The sequence below is a fragment of the Nyctibius grandis genome, chromosome 10 (assembly GCF_013368605.1).
Source record: "Nyctibius grandis isolate bNycGra1 chromosome 10, bNycGra1.pri, whole genome shotgun sequence".
In the NCBI taxonomy this organism is placed as follows: domain Eukaryota; kingdom Metazoa; phylum Chordata; class Aves; order Nyctibiiformes; family Nyctibiidae; genus Nyctibius; species Nyctibius grandis.
The window spans coordinates 2,753,765-2,769,478 of record NC_090667.1 but is presented as its reverse complement, the minus strand read 5'-3'; the positions used below and the strand labels follow the sequence as shown (position 1 = coordinate 2,769,478).

The following is a 15,714-nucleotide window of genomic DNA, read 5'->3' as shown; positions in this document are numbered from 1 at the left end:
CAGGGCTGTGGCTTTGTGCGGAGGGCCCAGCCCCGATCGCCAACCGCCGGCTGACGGAAGCAGAAGGAAAACCCTTATTTTCTGTCAGGGGCCGGGCCCCGCCTGACCGGGCCGCTCCCTCGGGCCTGGCCCGACCCGCCGCCACCCCCTGCCCGCAGGCCCCGGCAGCCCCGTGCGCCGCCGCGCTCCCCTCAGCCCCCGCGCGGCGCCCTCCCGCCCAGGCGCATGCGCGGCCGCTTCACCGGCGGCGCGCGGGGTTTCGGCCCTCCCGCGCAGGCGCCGTGCCCGCCGTCGCCAGGGGGCGGTGCCATCGCCACGTCGGTGGCGGGGGGGGTGTCCGGGAAGATGGCGGCCGCCGGCGAGACGGGCGTACCGGCGGGCCGCGCTCTCTGCCTGCTGCTGCTCTGCGCCTGGGCCTTGGCGGCCCGCGGCCAGGAGGCCTCCGGTGAGCACGGCGGGGGGCGCGCCGGGCCCTGGCGGCTGGCTGGGGGGTTGGCTGGGGGGGGGGCGGGCTGTGGGCGCTGCGCGGCCGCCCCGCCGGTATTTCACCGGTCGCGTCCTCAGCGCTTCTGGGCCTAAAGGTCTCCGCGGCCGCCGAGTGTTTGTCCTGTTTATTCTAGTTGGGCGCCTGTTTTTAGGCCTCCCCCCCCAGAGAATAAGCTGATGTTACTCCGCAGGTTGTCTCCTAGTTAAGTCCGTTTTCTTTCTCCCGCTTTCCTTCAACCTACAGACAAACTATAACCAAATGCTAATAAGAAATACGTATTTCAAGTGCGGTGAGTTTCTGTTTGTTTTAGAGGAAGTACTGGTTGGGCAGTGAAGAGAAAGGAATTACTGAAGGAAGTGAAGGAGCTGTTTTGAGCTGGCAGTTCCTTTCTTGCTCGTCAGTATCTCCAAACCAGCTCTGTTTGTGTTGCCCCTCACCGGGGCTAATGGGTGGGCAGTAAAGAAGGAAGAGGTTCAGGATGTGGGACAGAAACCTGTAGGAAACCAAGAGTTTTTAACTTTAAAAATCATGGAGAACTTGCTTTCTAAAAAGCAAGTTTTCCTGTAAGTGAATTTTGACTCTCAGATGTTTTTATGTGCAGTGTTTACTAAGAGGACTGTCTTGCTGGTTCTGTTGCCATGATTGAACATTAATATCTATTTCGGAAGCTGAGGCATCTCTGGAGTCCAGGCACTATGTCTAACATCATCTGACGGTGTTGTGTAACTGTAAACAGTTCAACCACCATTTGCAATGCCAAATAGTTTTGGGTAGATACCATAAATCAATTGTGGTGTAGTTGCTAAACTTGCTACTACTATTAGAACAAAAAATAACTTCTTGTAGGAATAATAGGAAATTATTCTTTCGCACTCTGAAGCCACAGCATTAGCTGGTGGGAGTCCCTTGCGTTTAAGCATATACCCTTCTAAACCTTTCATGTTAAAATGAGTTAAGAATAATTTGCAGTGTAAGGATACATGCAGTGTAGTTCTACAGGAAAAAATGCTTGTTTGTATTTTAAACAATTTAGTTATTACTTTCTAATACTTTTTGTGTGTTTGGTGAGAGTAGCAGTAAGGTCTACCTACCTCACTCATAACATGCCAGCTAGCTATAAATACGAAACTCTTGCAGCTGCCTTTCCTCGTTTATCTTCATATGTGCAATTAGCTGGCTTGACTGCTGAGGGAAGATGAGAATTCCCTAAAGTTTTCCTGTGCAAGAACTGAACAAGTTAATGTCGATATGGTAACTCAGAGTAGTAATTTCTTCAACAGTGGTGTGTTAAACGTAAAGTACTCGACCTGAAACTTTAGCAGAGAGGCACTGTAATGTCTAGTTCATGTGGAATTAGTTGAGTCTTCTCTGTTTTAGTTGGTTAAAGAGCAATTCATGCTGGGAAAGTGTACCGTGTAAACAAGGCGAAGTCTGTTGCAACTGATCCTCTGTAAATACACACGTTTCATGAATAACGTGATTCAGTATCCCCTGTGTAATATTTTACTTATGAGTAATTTGACACAAGCAGTTGGTTGAATGCTTCATTTCTAGAATCTGTAACTTTCCAGTGAACCAGGGAACTCCTTGGAAGAGCTTAATGAAAGTATTGTTACTTTTTTTAAAATAAAAAATTAAAAAATAGTTTGGAATGCCAAAATACAAGGCAAGTACAGTTCCACTATTTAAATTATGATGTGTAATGAAAGTCTAAGACGTGTTCTTCATTTTAAGCTGCTTTCTGATTTGAATCTGGAAGTGACATGCTGTAAACATGAATAATTTGCTCTTTGCTGTTTTTTAGGATTAAAAAAAAGTGGCATTTATGAGGGAGTTTATCTTTCCTTTTGAAGTTGCCAAAGTACAGGAGTGTATATTTCTGCATATGGCTTCTGAAAAGTGTGAAATATGCTCTGTTCATCCCATGATTTCTTGTCTATAATAAAGTAAATGCCTTGCAATAGTTTTCATTTATAGCCCAAGTATCACAAGAGAAGTTAGTGCCTTGTGCTTAATAGTGACTGGTTTTCATCCTTTTCTCAGATACTGTGAAAATGGAGATGCTTCAAAAAAATATTTCTTCTAAAAGTGAGAATGAAACACTAAACAAATCCCCAGATTTGACAGGCAGCTTGCAGAGTGTAACCCCAGCAAAAAAAGAGGTATTCCCAACAGCAGCTAAAGTCAACTCGGTGAGCACAGTGAAACCATCTGCAGCAAAAGGTGATACTCCACCATACGTCCTCTCTGGTGTGGTGACTGCTAGTCCTGTCTCTCAAATGGATGTTGATGCTTCTGAAGACACTAAAATTGAGGAAGAAGATCTTCTAACAGATTTGAAAGACACACTGAATAGTTCACCACCCCTCATAAAAGAAACTATGGAGTCAGATGGAGGAGATGACTATGGTCCTTATGAAATGACGTCAAATTCCAGATACAACCCAGACCTTCTAGAGATGCCAGAAGATGATGACTCTGACACCATTAGTAATTACAATGAGGAGATCAAGACCCTTGATGAGAAGATAAAAGATGTTTCTGTCACAGGGTTGGAAGAAGAAGAAGACAGCCATTTCTTTTTTCATCTGGTTGTAGTTGCCTTCTTAGTAGCTGTTGTTTATGTCACCTATCACAACAAGAGGAAGGTAGGTATGCTGTGAAAGGTCGAGAGAAACAGCTTTAGTATTTAAAGTGAAGGTGCATTGCTTGTACACTCTTTTTATGAGAGGAACTTAGCTTTGTGGAGAATGAAATCTTTGACCACTTAGTCTTGTTGTGATACTAATATGCAGATCATTACTGTCATTTTCATCTGCATGATGAAAATGAATTTGTATCAAACAGATTAGAAAATCAGGTAATTGATAACGTCAGTAATCAATCAGTTCAGTAATGGACAGTGGCAGTTTACAACATGAGTTCTATAAATGAGACCTGAGCCAAGTGGAGTGAAGGTGATTAATTAATTATGTTTCTGCACAGGATTATAAGCAGCAGATTAAGGAAGGTTCAATCCCAAATGGCATGGGAATGCTGTTTTGTAATAAGTATTCACTTTAAGGTGGCCTTTATATCATAAATATTCTGAGGGCTTAACCACAGACTTTTAGGAAATGTTTAACAATCTGTCCAGTTTTACCTGAAAACAATAACTTCAGGCTTCTCCATGTAACTGCTTCTTTAGTGCAAACTAATTCTCAGTGTCTCAAAAGTAGCCTGATTAGTGTTCTTTCAAAACATATTGCTAGCATAGAAAATTAACTGCAGCCCAGCCAGACCCAGTACAGAAGCATGCACAAATTTGCAATTAAATCATAGGTTAGTTTTCAGATATGCAGAAAATTTAGTGTTTATCCTTGTAGAGAACACTGATTTGGTCAAGGATTTGGCTCTGAAAAGAACACAGCTAAAAAAACCCCGAAAACTTCTGCTTTAGGTTCTCCTTTTCCTTTCCCTGTGCCCACTTAACACTGTACCATTTCCCCTTTTGCCAGTATCATTGCCCTGTCTAGTAAAGTGGATTCTTATATGATGTCAGTAAGAAACAAGGCCAAATAGGGTGAAGATAATACACATTTAAAAATCTGACCACTTGAGTGCTTTGATTTATCATATACCCTCTTTAACTGCTCTGCTGGTACTGCTGAAGGGGGCACTGAGCTGTAATGCAGGAACAGTTTATCAAATGATGCCTTTCTGCTCCTGTTGTGTTTGTTACAGCACCAGTAATACAATTATTTTTAACAAGGGTGAAATGCCAGAATAGGCAAGATGAATAAAGTAACAAATGTCACCATCTGGGGATAGTTTAATAGCCTGTAGATGCAGTACTTGTGGAGCTACACACATGTCTTTACTGAAAGAGTTACAGGTTGAAGCTGTGTTTTTGCTAAACTGGAACTGAGGTTGCCAGTAAGTGACTTGATGGCCAGGACAGTGTGGAAATGGCTGACTACGAGTGCCATGTTATATAGCAACAGTAATGCCATTGCCAGGATCAAGGGGTGGGACTGTGAAGCTGTCTTGGCAAAACCAAAATGCTTCTCCATTGTGTAAGTTGGCTGCTTTTTCTTTCAGATCTTCTTATTGGTGCAGAGCCGAAGATGGAGGGATGGCCTGTGCTCTAGGACAGTGGAATATCATCGTTTAGATCAAAATGTAAATGAAGCAATGCCTTCCCTGAAAATAACTAATGACTATATATTTTGAAAGCACTGTGATTTGAGTTTGCTCAACTTATCACTCTCTGCCTGCCTAGTCATGTAATGATATTCAGGTATTCTAAATATGCTGCTTGTACCGAAATGAGATGTACTCTCTTTGACCTGGATGTTTTTGAGATTAAATCTCATGCAAGATCAAGGGCATGATACATCCGTTTGCTACTTTGGTCAGGTTTTATATCAACTATAAAGATACAGAGTTGAATAATTAGTGCTCTTTCCATTCATTAAGCATCATCCTTTCTGTCTGGAGCAGTCTTAATAGTGGTAATACAAAAAATAAGCATAAAATATTTTAGGTCTAATAAATTAATGACTTTGGCATCACTAAATCAAATTAATGATCTCTTTGCTAATCACTTATATGGCTCATAAATCCCACTATATTGCAAACTTAAAATATAATTACTTTTTTTCTGTGCTTAAATCCTGATGCTGCAAATCTTTCATCTTGTGTTTTTTTGGTTCTGCTTTCTTGTTGCATAACTTGATCCGGTTTTAGGCAGAATAACCAGCATGGCAATGTCATCATTTCTGTATGTGCTCATGCAGTAAATAATTTTAATAATTATGTAGAAACCATTTTATTTCAGAAGTCATATACCGTATATTTCTTTAAAATGTTCAAGATCTTTGTGAAGGTGTGCAGCTTCTTGACTGTCCAGTTTTTTTCTCTAATGGTATTTATGACTATTTCATTACCTGTTTAATTAATGAATGGAAAATAAGCCTTGTTGAATAATCTTACTAAAATACAGATAGTTGACAGGCTTTCAATACATTGGAGCTTTCTGTTGAATTTTAAGACAGTTGGGAAATGATGTGGTTTGCTGTATTATAAATGGGAGAGGCCTGAGAATGTAAGAATAATTTATTTTGTTGTTATTCTGACCTAGGTAACAGGCAGGTGACAGTAATGGTGTGTGGGGCTGCCAGTCTGGGGACAGCGCACGCTGATTTTTTGACAAACATTTACGCATTAGTGTAAATCATGTTACTGGTACAGTAGTGGGTTTTTTTTTTACCTTGTCTTTTGTACTTCATTATTTATGTTTTCATGAGTTGTAAAATATAAAATCTTAGTTTTCTGTACATTCTGTTTGTGATTTAGTTTTCAAACTGATAAATATGTAAATAATGGTGGATCAGAACCCCATAATTAATGACTTGGTATTCAAGTAGTTACATAACCTTTTGAAAAAATCAACTTCACAGCTGTTGGCATGAGGAGTCTGAAGGCATGATACCCTACCTTACGAATGAAGTGCTAAAAGTTCTAAACCCTACTGCTAAATGCATTCTTTTAATAACCACAAGAAGTAAAGCACAAACAAAATATCCCCAAACTCTCTTCTTGCAGTAATTTTTATTGTATTAGGACTTGTATCACATAATATTTTGAATAAGGTTTTTAAAATAAATGACAATAATAAGCTTGTGGTTTTTATCTTAACTGTTTCACTGCTTTTAGACAGTGCCTTATGATGAAGAGCTTGCTTGTGCTTGGAATTGCACAACCAGTTCAAACCCATCTTTTCTGCTCCTGATTAAATTCGCTCTGTGTAGGGAGTGTATGGAGTTTTGTTTTGTGCATCTGTTAAATGGTACGTAGGGTAGATAGCAAGGCTTAAATTAAATCTTTTAAGCTGTAGGAATTAATAAGTTCGTTAACAGCAAAGTTCTTTCCAACAAACCCACTCTCTTAAAACCCCATAACTGTTGCTGGAGGAGGAATGCACACAGCTAATAACGAGGTTGCTTCTTGTGAGATTTTTAGGGAAAACTGTCAAAGGCCTAATGTCAACTCAGTTACTAAACCTGCTGCTTTGCAGTTTGGTTTGCAGTCATCACATTTTAAAGTGCTCTTATGTTTAGCTGTGCTGTGATGAAACTCGTCCCACAGATTTAGTATTCAAGAGGTGCACCTACCGGTATTTAGGCCTAATGGGCTGCAATTCACTTTGGCCGTACTGCAAATGTTAATAAATTCCCTTGTGAATTGTCTGTTTAATGTCTTCTATGAAGATACTATTGCATGAGCTTACCTTAGAGGAGAAAATCATATCTTGAGCCTTTTGCTCTTGATAGTAGTACCAGTACTGAAATCCTTTGAGTTAGGTAACTGATATTTGAGGTGATGAAATCATGGCTCAGACACGTCTTTTCTCTAGCAGGGTGCAGCCTTGTCTCACTCCAAGTACTTCACTCCAAGCACTTCAGATGAGTGGTTATTCTTTGCTTGCTTTAGCTGTGGGCACATTCTTTTTATCTCACAAGTAAGAAAAATTTCTTTTAAATATTTATACACTTATTTTTTTTTACTAAGGCTCTTTAGTAGTGGTGCTAAGAGCAGCTTATTCAAATGTTTTTGAATTCACAGGGAGTTAACATGAATGTGAAATCCTTGAAGTTCTTTAAACAGTGGGTTTCATTTGGGAAATTGTCTAAACGGATTCTCTTCTAGGATGCTAATGTATTTTAAGTACTTGGGGGAATCTTACTCCATAAGGTTGACAGTGATTGTAGCAAGCTGCCCCAAGAGATGGGTTTGGTCATATCAAAGCAGAAAGTTTGTGGGTGCATCTAAGCAAATTAATTTCGATAGTGATGCTTGTGGAATATCACTGTTCTTAAAACCTGTCCACTGCTGATCTGCTCCAGCTGCTCCAGCATTCAGCTCATAGTGCCAGCAGAACACCGAGGCTGCAGTACCAATTAACACTGTTATTTGTGTCCTGAAAAGGTGAATGCTAAATCACAGAATCAACCAGGTTGGAAGAGCCCTCTGGGCTCATCGAGTCCAACCATTGCCCTGACACCACCATGGCAACTAGACCAGGGCACTAAGTGCCATGTCCAGTCTTTTTTTAAACCCCTCCAGAGATGGTGACTCCACCACCTCCCTGGGCAGCCCCTTCCAATGGCTAATGATCCTTTCTGAGAAGAAACTCTTCCTAATGTCCAACCTGACCCTCCCCTGGCGAAGCTTGAGGCTGTGTCCTCTTGTCCTATCGCTAGTTGCCCGGGAGAAGAGGCCGACTCCCACTGCGCTACAACCTCCCTTCAGGTAGTTGTAGACTGCACTAAGGTCACCTCTGAGCTTCCTCTTCTCCAGGCTAAACACCCCCAGCTCCCTCAGCCGTTCCTTGTAGGTCAGACCCTCCAGACCCTTCACCAGCTTGGTCGCCCTCCTCTGGACTCACTCCAACACCTCAACATCTTTCTTGAAGCGCGGGGCCCAGAACTGGACACAAAATAATCAGCTTGCCAAAGGCATCTTGCCATCCAGTCCTTGCAGCGTGGCACGTGCTTGCTCACGTTCACTTGTAGCGAGATAGTACCGGAAACAAAGTTAGAAAATAGTGAACTATCACCCCTGCCCTGGCTAATGACTGTGCTGAATTGCTTCTCCAGCGCCCTTGGGTGTCATTCTTTCATCTTGGTACTGTAAAAAAGGGACCTCACCCTTGTACAAATGGAAGATTTGAAATGCACACAATGACTTCGACACTTTTTTTTTTTCAAGGAAATCTTTTCATTCGCAATAGCCCTTGGATTGTTGCCTGAAGAGGGGCAGTGCCTTGCTGAATTGGCTGGGGTAGTTGATAGGTTGTGTCCTAACAGTACCAATAAAGAGGGAAATGTTCCTTGTGATCCGGTTTTATAAGGGCTCCACCAGCACCAGGGGAGTGGGGCATGTGTCACCCATTGTGCAGTAAAAGAACCATTTGCTGATGAGGTAGTCAGGATTGAACTACTGGTTTTTAATTTCTTTAATTGAATTTGCTTGTGGAAAATTAAGAGCAGGCAATCAAAAATTCATAAAGTGCTGAGATCAAACAGAGGAAAAAGCAAGCAGATTTATGTCAGATCTTACCAACAAGAAATGTCTTGATGAATTTGTTTTCTGAAGAAAGGAAACTTTCTCATGATAAGGTGAATTATGACTTCCATCAATATTCTGATAAAAGGAATAAAATATTCCTGAAGAGCTTTCTGATTAAACTTCTCAAGATGAAAGTTGAAGCTCTATTTATGTTGGTTCTTGTTAGTGGTTGGGTTTTATGAAAGGAGGAAAGAAATAATGAATGGGATAGTTTAAACAAACGATATATCACTTTTACTATCCAGGAAATCAGGTATTTTAAAATATTTATAGTTTAATTTTCATTTAGCAGCAGTGCGTATTATTTAGCTAAGCCAACTGTCCTTGGCTGCTGCTCAGTTGTATACAGAGTGAATAGAGAAGGGTTTATCTGAGCAGGGTGGTTTCAGTTACGGGAAATTAATTGGCAACGTGGAGATAAACAATGTGATAGCTCTTAAATAAATTTAAAAGCTACAAAAATAATAGAAAGGGAAAAGGGATATTCCTGTGGCTCTAACACGGACTACTATTAATATTAGAAGGAGAGGGGGGATGCTTTTACAGCTGTAACTCGGCCTTGGGAAATCTTTGCTTAGTTTCTAAATAGGGAGCAGCAGAGCTGCAGGCCAAGGTGGAGAAAACATTGGTCAAGGGTTTTCCAGGTCACGGTCAGTTCAGGAAACCTGGGATGAGCCACAGAGGGTGAGAATTCATTGGCTTTTGTTGTCCGTGAAAAGGTGGCATGCTGAGCAAAGAAACCTGGCTGGCAGCTGGTACTCGCTTGGGCCCCAATTTTCTGCCTAAATCTCGAGGTAACGATGCTGCTGGGGGCTGGGGAGGAGGAGGGTGGTGTGATCCAGCAGCTCGTGTTGCTCTGAAAGGGAAGGAGTGGGTCCTCCCAGGCGGAGCTCTCCTGCCTGAGCGGTCATCAGGAGGGTGAAGGCTGCAGGTGGGTGGTGGGATGCTCCTGCAGGTATCACCGGTGATAGGGGTGGGTTCCTGAGAGCACCTGGCACCCCCAGAGGAGGCTCGTGCTCCCCCTCACCACACCACGCTTCCCTGCTCTGGAAGGTAAGTTCCTGACCTAGCAAAACAATTGCTCGCTCTTTTTAGTTTGTCTTCTTCCTGGGTTAATCTTCAGTCGTTTTGAGGCATTGAGCTGGTTTCCCATGCAGCCAGAGTAGAGCTGGCTCAAGGCAAGCGAGGGGAATATTTAGGATAAAGATGGGGACGTTCCCCAGTCAGTAGCAGCAAACTCTTAATTTGGTTTCTTGTAAAGCCGTTACTAAGCTGTCTTGTAAACTAAGCCCAAACAAGAGTATTTTACCTTGCAGAGTCCAGGTGAGCGACTAGTTGTGGCAGTCTCAGCATAATGGTTTTTTTTGCTGAGAGGCCAGGCTGGCCTGAGGACTTGAGGTTTCTTTTGGTTTGGGTTGTTTTTTGAGGTTGTTTTCTTGGAGGGAAATCCCTGAGCAGACTCACCAGGGAGGCTCAGGGGTGATGTGTGCACGGTCCCCTAACACCACAGCACCTGCGTGGTTGCACAGCTTCTCTCTCCTGTCCCAAATCCAAACCGAAGCTGCATTTTGTGCTCCTACAAGGCTGAGTCGCTTTGTGGGAGTGCTAAATCCTCCTGTAAGGCTGATAGAGCAGTAATCTTCAAGACCATATATTGCAGCCACCACAAAGCAGCAGAACTAATAACATCATTCTTGCACCTTTTCTTTTACAATCAAGCGTCCCTTAAAGAGGAGTCCCTATACTGGTTTTTGGTAAACTTTTCTGCTACAGACCATATAAATGTCCTCACTGTAATAAAAAATGGTTAATATCAGAACTTCTCAGCTTCACTGTTTCCAGTAGAGCTAATTAGAAAGGGAAGAATGACATCTTTTCTGTAATTGGTCCTTAAATCATTACCAAAATCATTTAGCAGCCTCCTTAAACTTATTTTTAATTACAAGGTCTATTGCCTTGTTAAGTTATTAACACTGAAAATCACTAATCTTGGCAATTTCCTGTCTTTATTAAAATGAAAATACGAAGGTCATGTTATCCTTTTGGAGGTGCACTCATTGAGGTTTTGTTAAAGATTAAGTGAAAACAGATTTAATCACTTTGTACTGTTCTGTAAACAGTGTTGAAATGGGTGTGACTAAGCTGTTTAAGGAAGGTGGTGGGGTTAAGAATTGAAGTTCTGGTTCACAGATGCGCCAAGGATGCTGAAATATTCAGCTTACATGAATTAGGGGACTCTTGCATTTGTTAATCACAAAGCTGATACTCATTACATCGATCTCTGCAAGGTGGTGGAATTATGTTGTATGTTTTTGTTAGCACCTTGTTGCCTTTCATCTTCCAGTGTCACACGGTGACTTGTGATGGCTGGTGGTGGTCCTTTGTGTCCCTGCCTGTTTGTCAGGGGGGAAAATGGTTATGCTGGCCACATAACTAACTGTTGCTCCTCTGCAACTGGAGGACAGTGAATAAAACTTTCAGAAGTATCTCCATGGCATAGTTTCCTGCATTACAACAAGCTGTGATGGCTCACTTTAGGATGGACCTTCCAAGGTTAACTCATGCTTATCCTTAATAGTTCTGTTAAGTTTCCAGATGAAGTTGTATCAGGGTGACTGTTCTGGAGCTGCAGTCACTGGGGCAAGGAACAGCTGATTATCCTTTATAAAGGTGCAAAGTGTTTTCAACACCTAAAAAAATCGTCCTTTCAGTATCAGCTGATGAATTCTACCAGTTAATCTAGAGTAGGTTTTAATTTTAATGCACGCTGACTGTGAATCCCAGCAGCTGGAATGCCAGATGTTCAGAAGAGGAGAATTATAGTCTGCATTGTTTGGGGAGGGAAAGAAGGTGGAAGTAAAGGGCGTAATGGCCTCATGGAGAAATTCAGCCACAATCTCCCAAGCAGTGATGTCACATTTTCAGTGTCATTTATGGGAAAGATTCTGTGCATTTGAATAAATAAAGAAGGGAAAGTGTTCCTGATCCTGTCTGAGTACGGAGGGTTTGGGCTGGATTGTACCACAAAGTGACAAAGAGGTTCTGTGACACGTTATCTTAGCAGTATTGGGGCAGTTTGAGGGGCAACCTTCTTCGGGCTCTTTGTTATTATGTTTAGCTTAATTTGTGTAACTTTACATAGAGGTGGCTGCGGGGCGCTCACACGTCACAGTTCGGTGACTCTGCGGGAGGTGGTAGTATCTTACGTACTTTCCTGTGGCTGTGTGGTTTGTGATGAGGTGTTTAGATGGTGGTTAGCTTTGATCAAAAAGCTCGCTGCAGGTTCAGCAGCAGGAACAACTGTCAGCTAATGTGCCCATCTGGGATCTCCTCTCCTACCTGGAACCAAATGAAGATGGTCCTTCCGGAGAGTAGTAAAATGTAAATATTTGAGAGTCCCAGTATCATCCTGGCTCTGAGTAAGTGGTGGAAAGTCCTGGAGCAGCTGTTTACACTTTAGATACTGCACGCTCCAGCTGTTCATGGCTGAAGCTGGTGGGACAGGCAGAAAGGGTCATTAGCCATTGGAAGGGGCTGCCCAGGGAGGTGGTGGAGTCACCATCTCTGGAGGGGTTTAAGAAAAGCCTGGACATGGCACTTAGTGCCATGGTCTAGTTGACATGGTGGTGATTTGCATGGGACTGATTTGCAGAAGGAGTTTATTTTTAAAAGAAACCCAGGACAAAGGACCAGGCAGTTTCTTTATTTCCCCACCCCAGAAAAGCCCTCCATGCATCCCTTCTCATTTCAGTGTGTATATGGTGGGTATCACAGCACACACGAGATGCGTTCTGCTGCTGGGCGGGTGGTGGCTGTGAGAACAAGAGGATCCTGCTGTCTTCCATGGCGCTTGCCTGGGGCACTGCTTGCTCCCTGCCTGGGACTCTGCTGGTGGGTGAGCAGATAAAACATTAAATGAAAGTTGTATTATAGAAAGAATTCAGTGGTGAGGCAAAGGAAGGTATTTTAAGTGGCAATCGAGCTTACCTTGCTGGTCCTGTGAAACTGTCATTGCTGAGGACAACTTTTCTCTAAGTAATCCCCAGAAGAAAAGTAATCATCACTTTAGGTATTAAAATAATTTAATTTTCCCTGTTTTTCCTGCTGCTGCCCTGCTCCTGGAGAAGCAGCCAGCAGGGGGGAGTGTGACTGCGCCATGCGACGCAGCCTCCCAGCCAGCACAAAGCTGGGCAAGTGCAGAAGAAGTTCAGAAATGAGCCTTGGGATCCCTTCAGCCAAAAACTGACGCGGCGAGACAGCGTGATCCCATAAAGCACACGCCTGCGCTTTGCATGTCGGGGAACAGGAGGGATAGGGCTGTACCGCATCATGCAGCTGAGTGTCTGGGCCAGCGGGCTCTGGTTGCACCCATGGGTGCTGGGTCGCTTCTGATGCTGGGGTGGGATGAGGCTGGAGGGGCTCCGGGAGCCCCTCTGCTCAGCGAGGCAAGCGCTGGTATTAAGGACGAGGTGAACTGGGCTGCTGACCCGTTAGCGGGTCCTCCACAGTTCCTGCACTGAGGTGACAGAGATGCTGAGGAGTGTTTACCTACTCTTCTAAATTTAATTAAAAAACCCTCAAGAAATGGAGTTTTTTCCTTTATGTTCTTCTTACAGCGCATACCCAGCCTGAATTTTTTTTCCTCCTGAAAAATGTAGGTCTCTAACATCATGAGCTCTTATATATTAATCCACCTGAACTATAATAATATGTTTATATGAATAAAAATAATCTCTGCTCTTGTGGGGCTCAGCAAAATAACCTCCAACTTCAAAATCACAGAGATCTTCTCTAACCCTGGGGAGGAGAAATCTGTTTCCTCAACCCAACATCCATTTCTATTATTGTGTAAGAGGAAAACGTTGGAAAAGACACTAATCTCCCTAAATGTTACTGTGTGGTAACAGAAATATATATAAAAAAAAAATGTTGCTAATTATGGCATTATAGTATGATGAATTCTACCTGACAGCATCTAACCTTTTCCAGAGCAATATACAAATGATTGTTACGTGCTTGAGTACATACAGATTTAGAAATACGTCACCAAAACACTAGTTAATAGATTAATTACGTGCATGCTGCTAATACTCATTTCTTTGTTGAACTTGGTGTCTGAAAAGTGGTTATTTTATATCTGTAAATAGTTTGCTTGCCTAATTACTTGCTTAGCCATTTCTCCTTCCAATTACACACATGTGCAGTCATCTTGTGGGAATTGCTGACAACTGCAGAACTGCAATGTTGGGCAAGAACATCTCTGAGAAGAGGTGGGAGAGACTCAGAACAGGGAAGAAACATTTCTCCATTTGAGAGAGACAGAAAAATTCCCCAGCTAACAGCTCCCTGGTCTCAGGGGGTCTCCAGTGAAGTCCTCCTTCCTTCCCCAGGGCTGAAGGAAAGGCCATGCCCAGTGCCGAAAGTGACCCCAGACCAATGAGCATCACCATGGGAATTGTACATCTTCTGCAGTATCCACGTGTCACCCTTTCTTCTTCAAGTCTCGACATGCTCCATGTGAGTCTTCCAATGGCTATTGAGCCGTCAAAGGCCACGTGAACCCTTCTGAGGGCTGTAGGAGATGCACAGATGCTGTATTCAGTGTGCAAGAGCTGAGAGCAGGAGAGGGCCTCCCATCCCCTGTCCTTAGAATCCCAGTCCCAGAGTGACCAAAGCCAGCCCTGTACTGGCCATTCCTTTTCATGTTTACAGCAGCAATTAACTTCTCTTACAATCGATTGTAACTCCCAACAGGGAGTGCTCAGAGCAGAGCTCTGTTGATGTTTGAAGGACTCTGGTGTACCTCTGAAGCATGGCAGTCCTCAATACTATTCCTCTTTATGCTTCATGCAAAAAATACAATAGAATATAAAACTGAACAAACCCACTAAATTGATGCAGTCATTAACACACCTCTTTTCCCAAGATTACAGTGATTGATTTCCTAACAAAGGTTAATCAGAACTATTGAAAAGGAAAAGGACCTTCATGGCACCCACCATGCCTCCTGGTTCACTTCCCGCTTCATTTCTCTGTAAATGCCAGGCTTAGAACACAGAACAGGATCCAGAGGTGGAAATAGCAGCAGCAGAGATGGTTTAATTATTATTAATTAATCAATTAACTGATTAAATATATGCCAGTGAGACTTGGGGGTAGTTTGGAGATGACACAATGTTTAAGAAGTAGTGAATCCGCAGCAGCACTAGAGTGATATTGGATGGTGATTCATGATTATTCTAGTGCTTGTCTTAAATATTTGAATCTGCTTTGCATAAGCTGAATATCCTTAGAAGTTTTGGACTGAACTGAACTAATTTAATTCATTTATATTATTCATTTCATAAAAGTGCTGTGGCTGCTTTAGGCCTCTCTGGTTTCCATCGGGTGTTGGATGCAGGAGTGACGTTGTGCTTCTTCCTCGTGGTGAGGTTGGTGATGTTTTAGGCAGTCCTGTGAGGAGCAGGGAGTTGGAGTCGAGGATCCTTATGGGTCCCTTCCAACTTGAGATATTCTGTGATTCTAAGGTCATGTAAAGCTTCTCAGGTCCTGATATTAATAGTGGTAACGAGCAAAGGCCCTACCAGAGCTCCCTGCTGATCAAGCTGTGGTGCTAACAACTTCTCCAAGACAGGGTGTATTTAAAAGGCAAGACAAGAGTGTGAGTGACTATTGCAGGAAGGGTTTGGTGCCGTGAACGCAGCACGATTGAAGGAGTCTACATATTTCTCTCCAGTTTCTTGTTGCATTGAGTGTTGTTTAATTCCCTCTCTACATTGAATTGCAAACAGATGCTTGGGCAATTGAGGGCTGAGGCTTTACAGATGAAGGTCCAGGCTCTGATGCTGTTACTCAAGCTGGATTATACCTTACTGTGTAAGCAATCCCACCAGCTTCCGTACAATAAACCAAATAATATTAAAAGGGAGGAAAAAAGAGCCTGAATTAAACGGAGCACTGCGTGCAGCACTGTAAATGAAACTTGTTCCTATTGAAATGCTGCTGACAGCTTGTGCTAGAGGTGCAGGAAGGACAAAGTGGGCTTTTAACAGGCTTTGCTGCTTTCTGCCAGATGGTCTCATTCTTGTCTGGGTTTACAGAGCTCTTTCCCCCTC

General features: G+C 42.9%; 1 protein-coding gene across 1 annotated transcript; it reads left to right on the top strand.

The window, feature by feature from the left end:
- The first annotated feature begins 317 nt into the window (after positions 1-317).
- C10H5orf15 (chromosome 10 C5orf15 homolog) lies at positions 318-5,805 on the top strand. Its single transcript, XM_068409029.1, has 3 exons — positions 318-445; positions 2,531-3,135; positions 4,568-5,805. Exons 1-3 carry the CDS (start codon positions 346-348, stop codon positions 4,697-4,699), a joined length of 837 nt encoding a protein of 278 aa, XP_068265130.1. The 5' UTR covers positions 318-345; the 3' UTR covers positions 4,700-5,805.
- Positions 5,806-15,714: the final 9,909 nt, after the last annotated feature.

Excerpts from the sequence above, each read along its gene's own strand:
- C10H5orf15 (XM_068409029.1), top strand. The coding sequence starts at position 346 with ATGGCGGCCGCCGGCGAGACGGGCGTACCGGCGGGCCGCGCTCTCTGC. Across the intron at positions 446-2,530 it reads CCGCGGCCAGGAGGCCTCCG|ATACTGTGAAAATGGAGATG; the intron begins GTGAGCACGGCG and ends TCCTTTTCTCAG. Across the intron at positions 3,136-4,567 it reads CCTATCACAACAAGAGGAAG|ATCTTCTTATTGGTGCAGAG; the intron begins GTAGGTATGCTG and ends TTTTTCTTTCAG.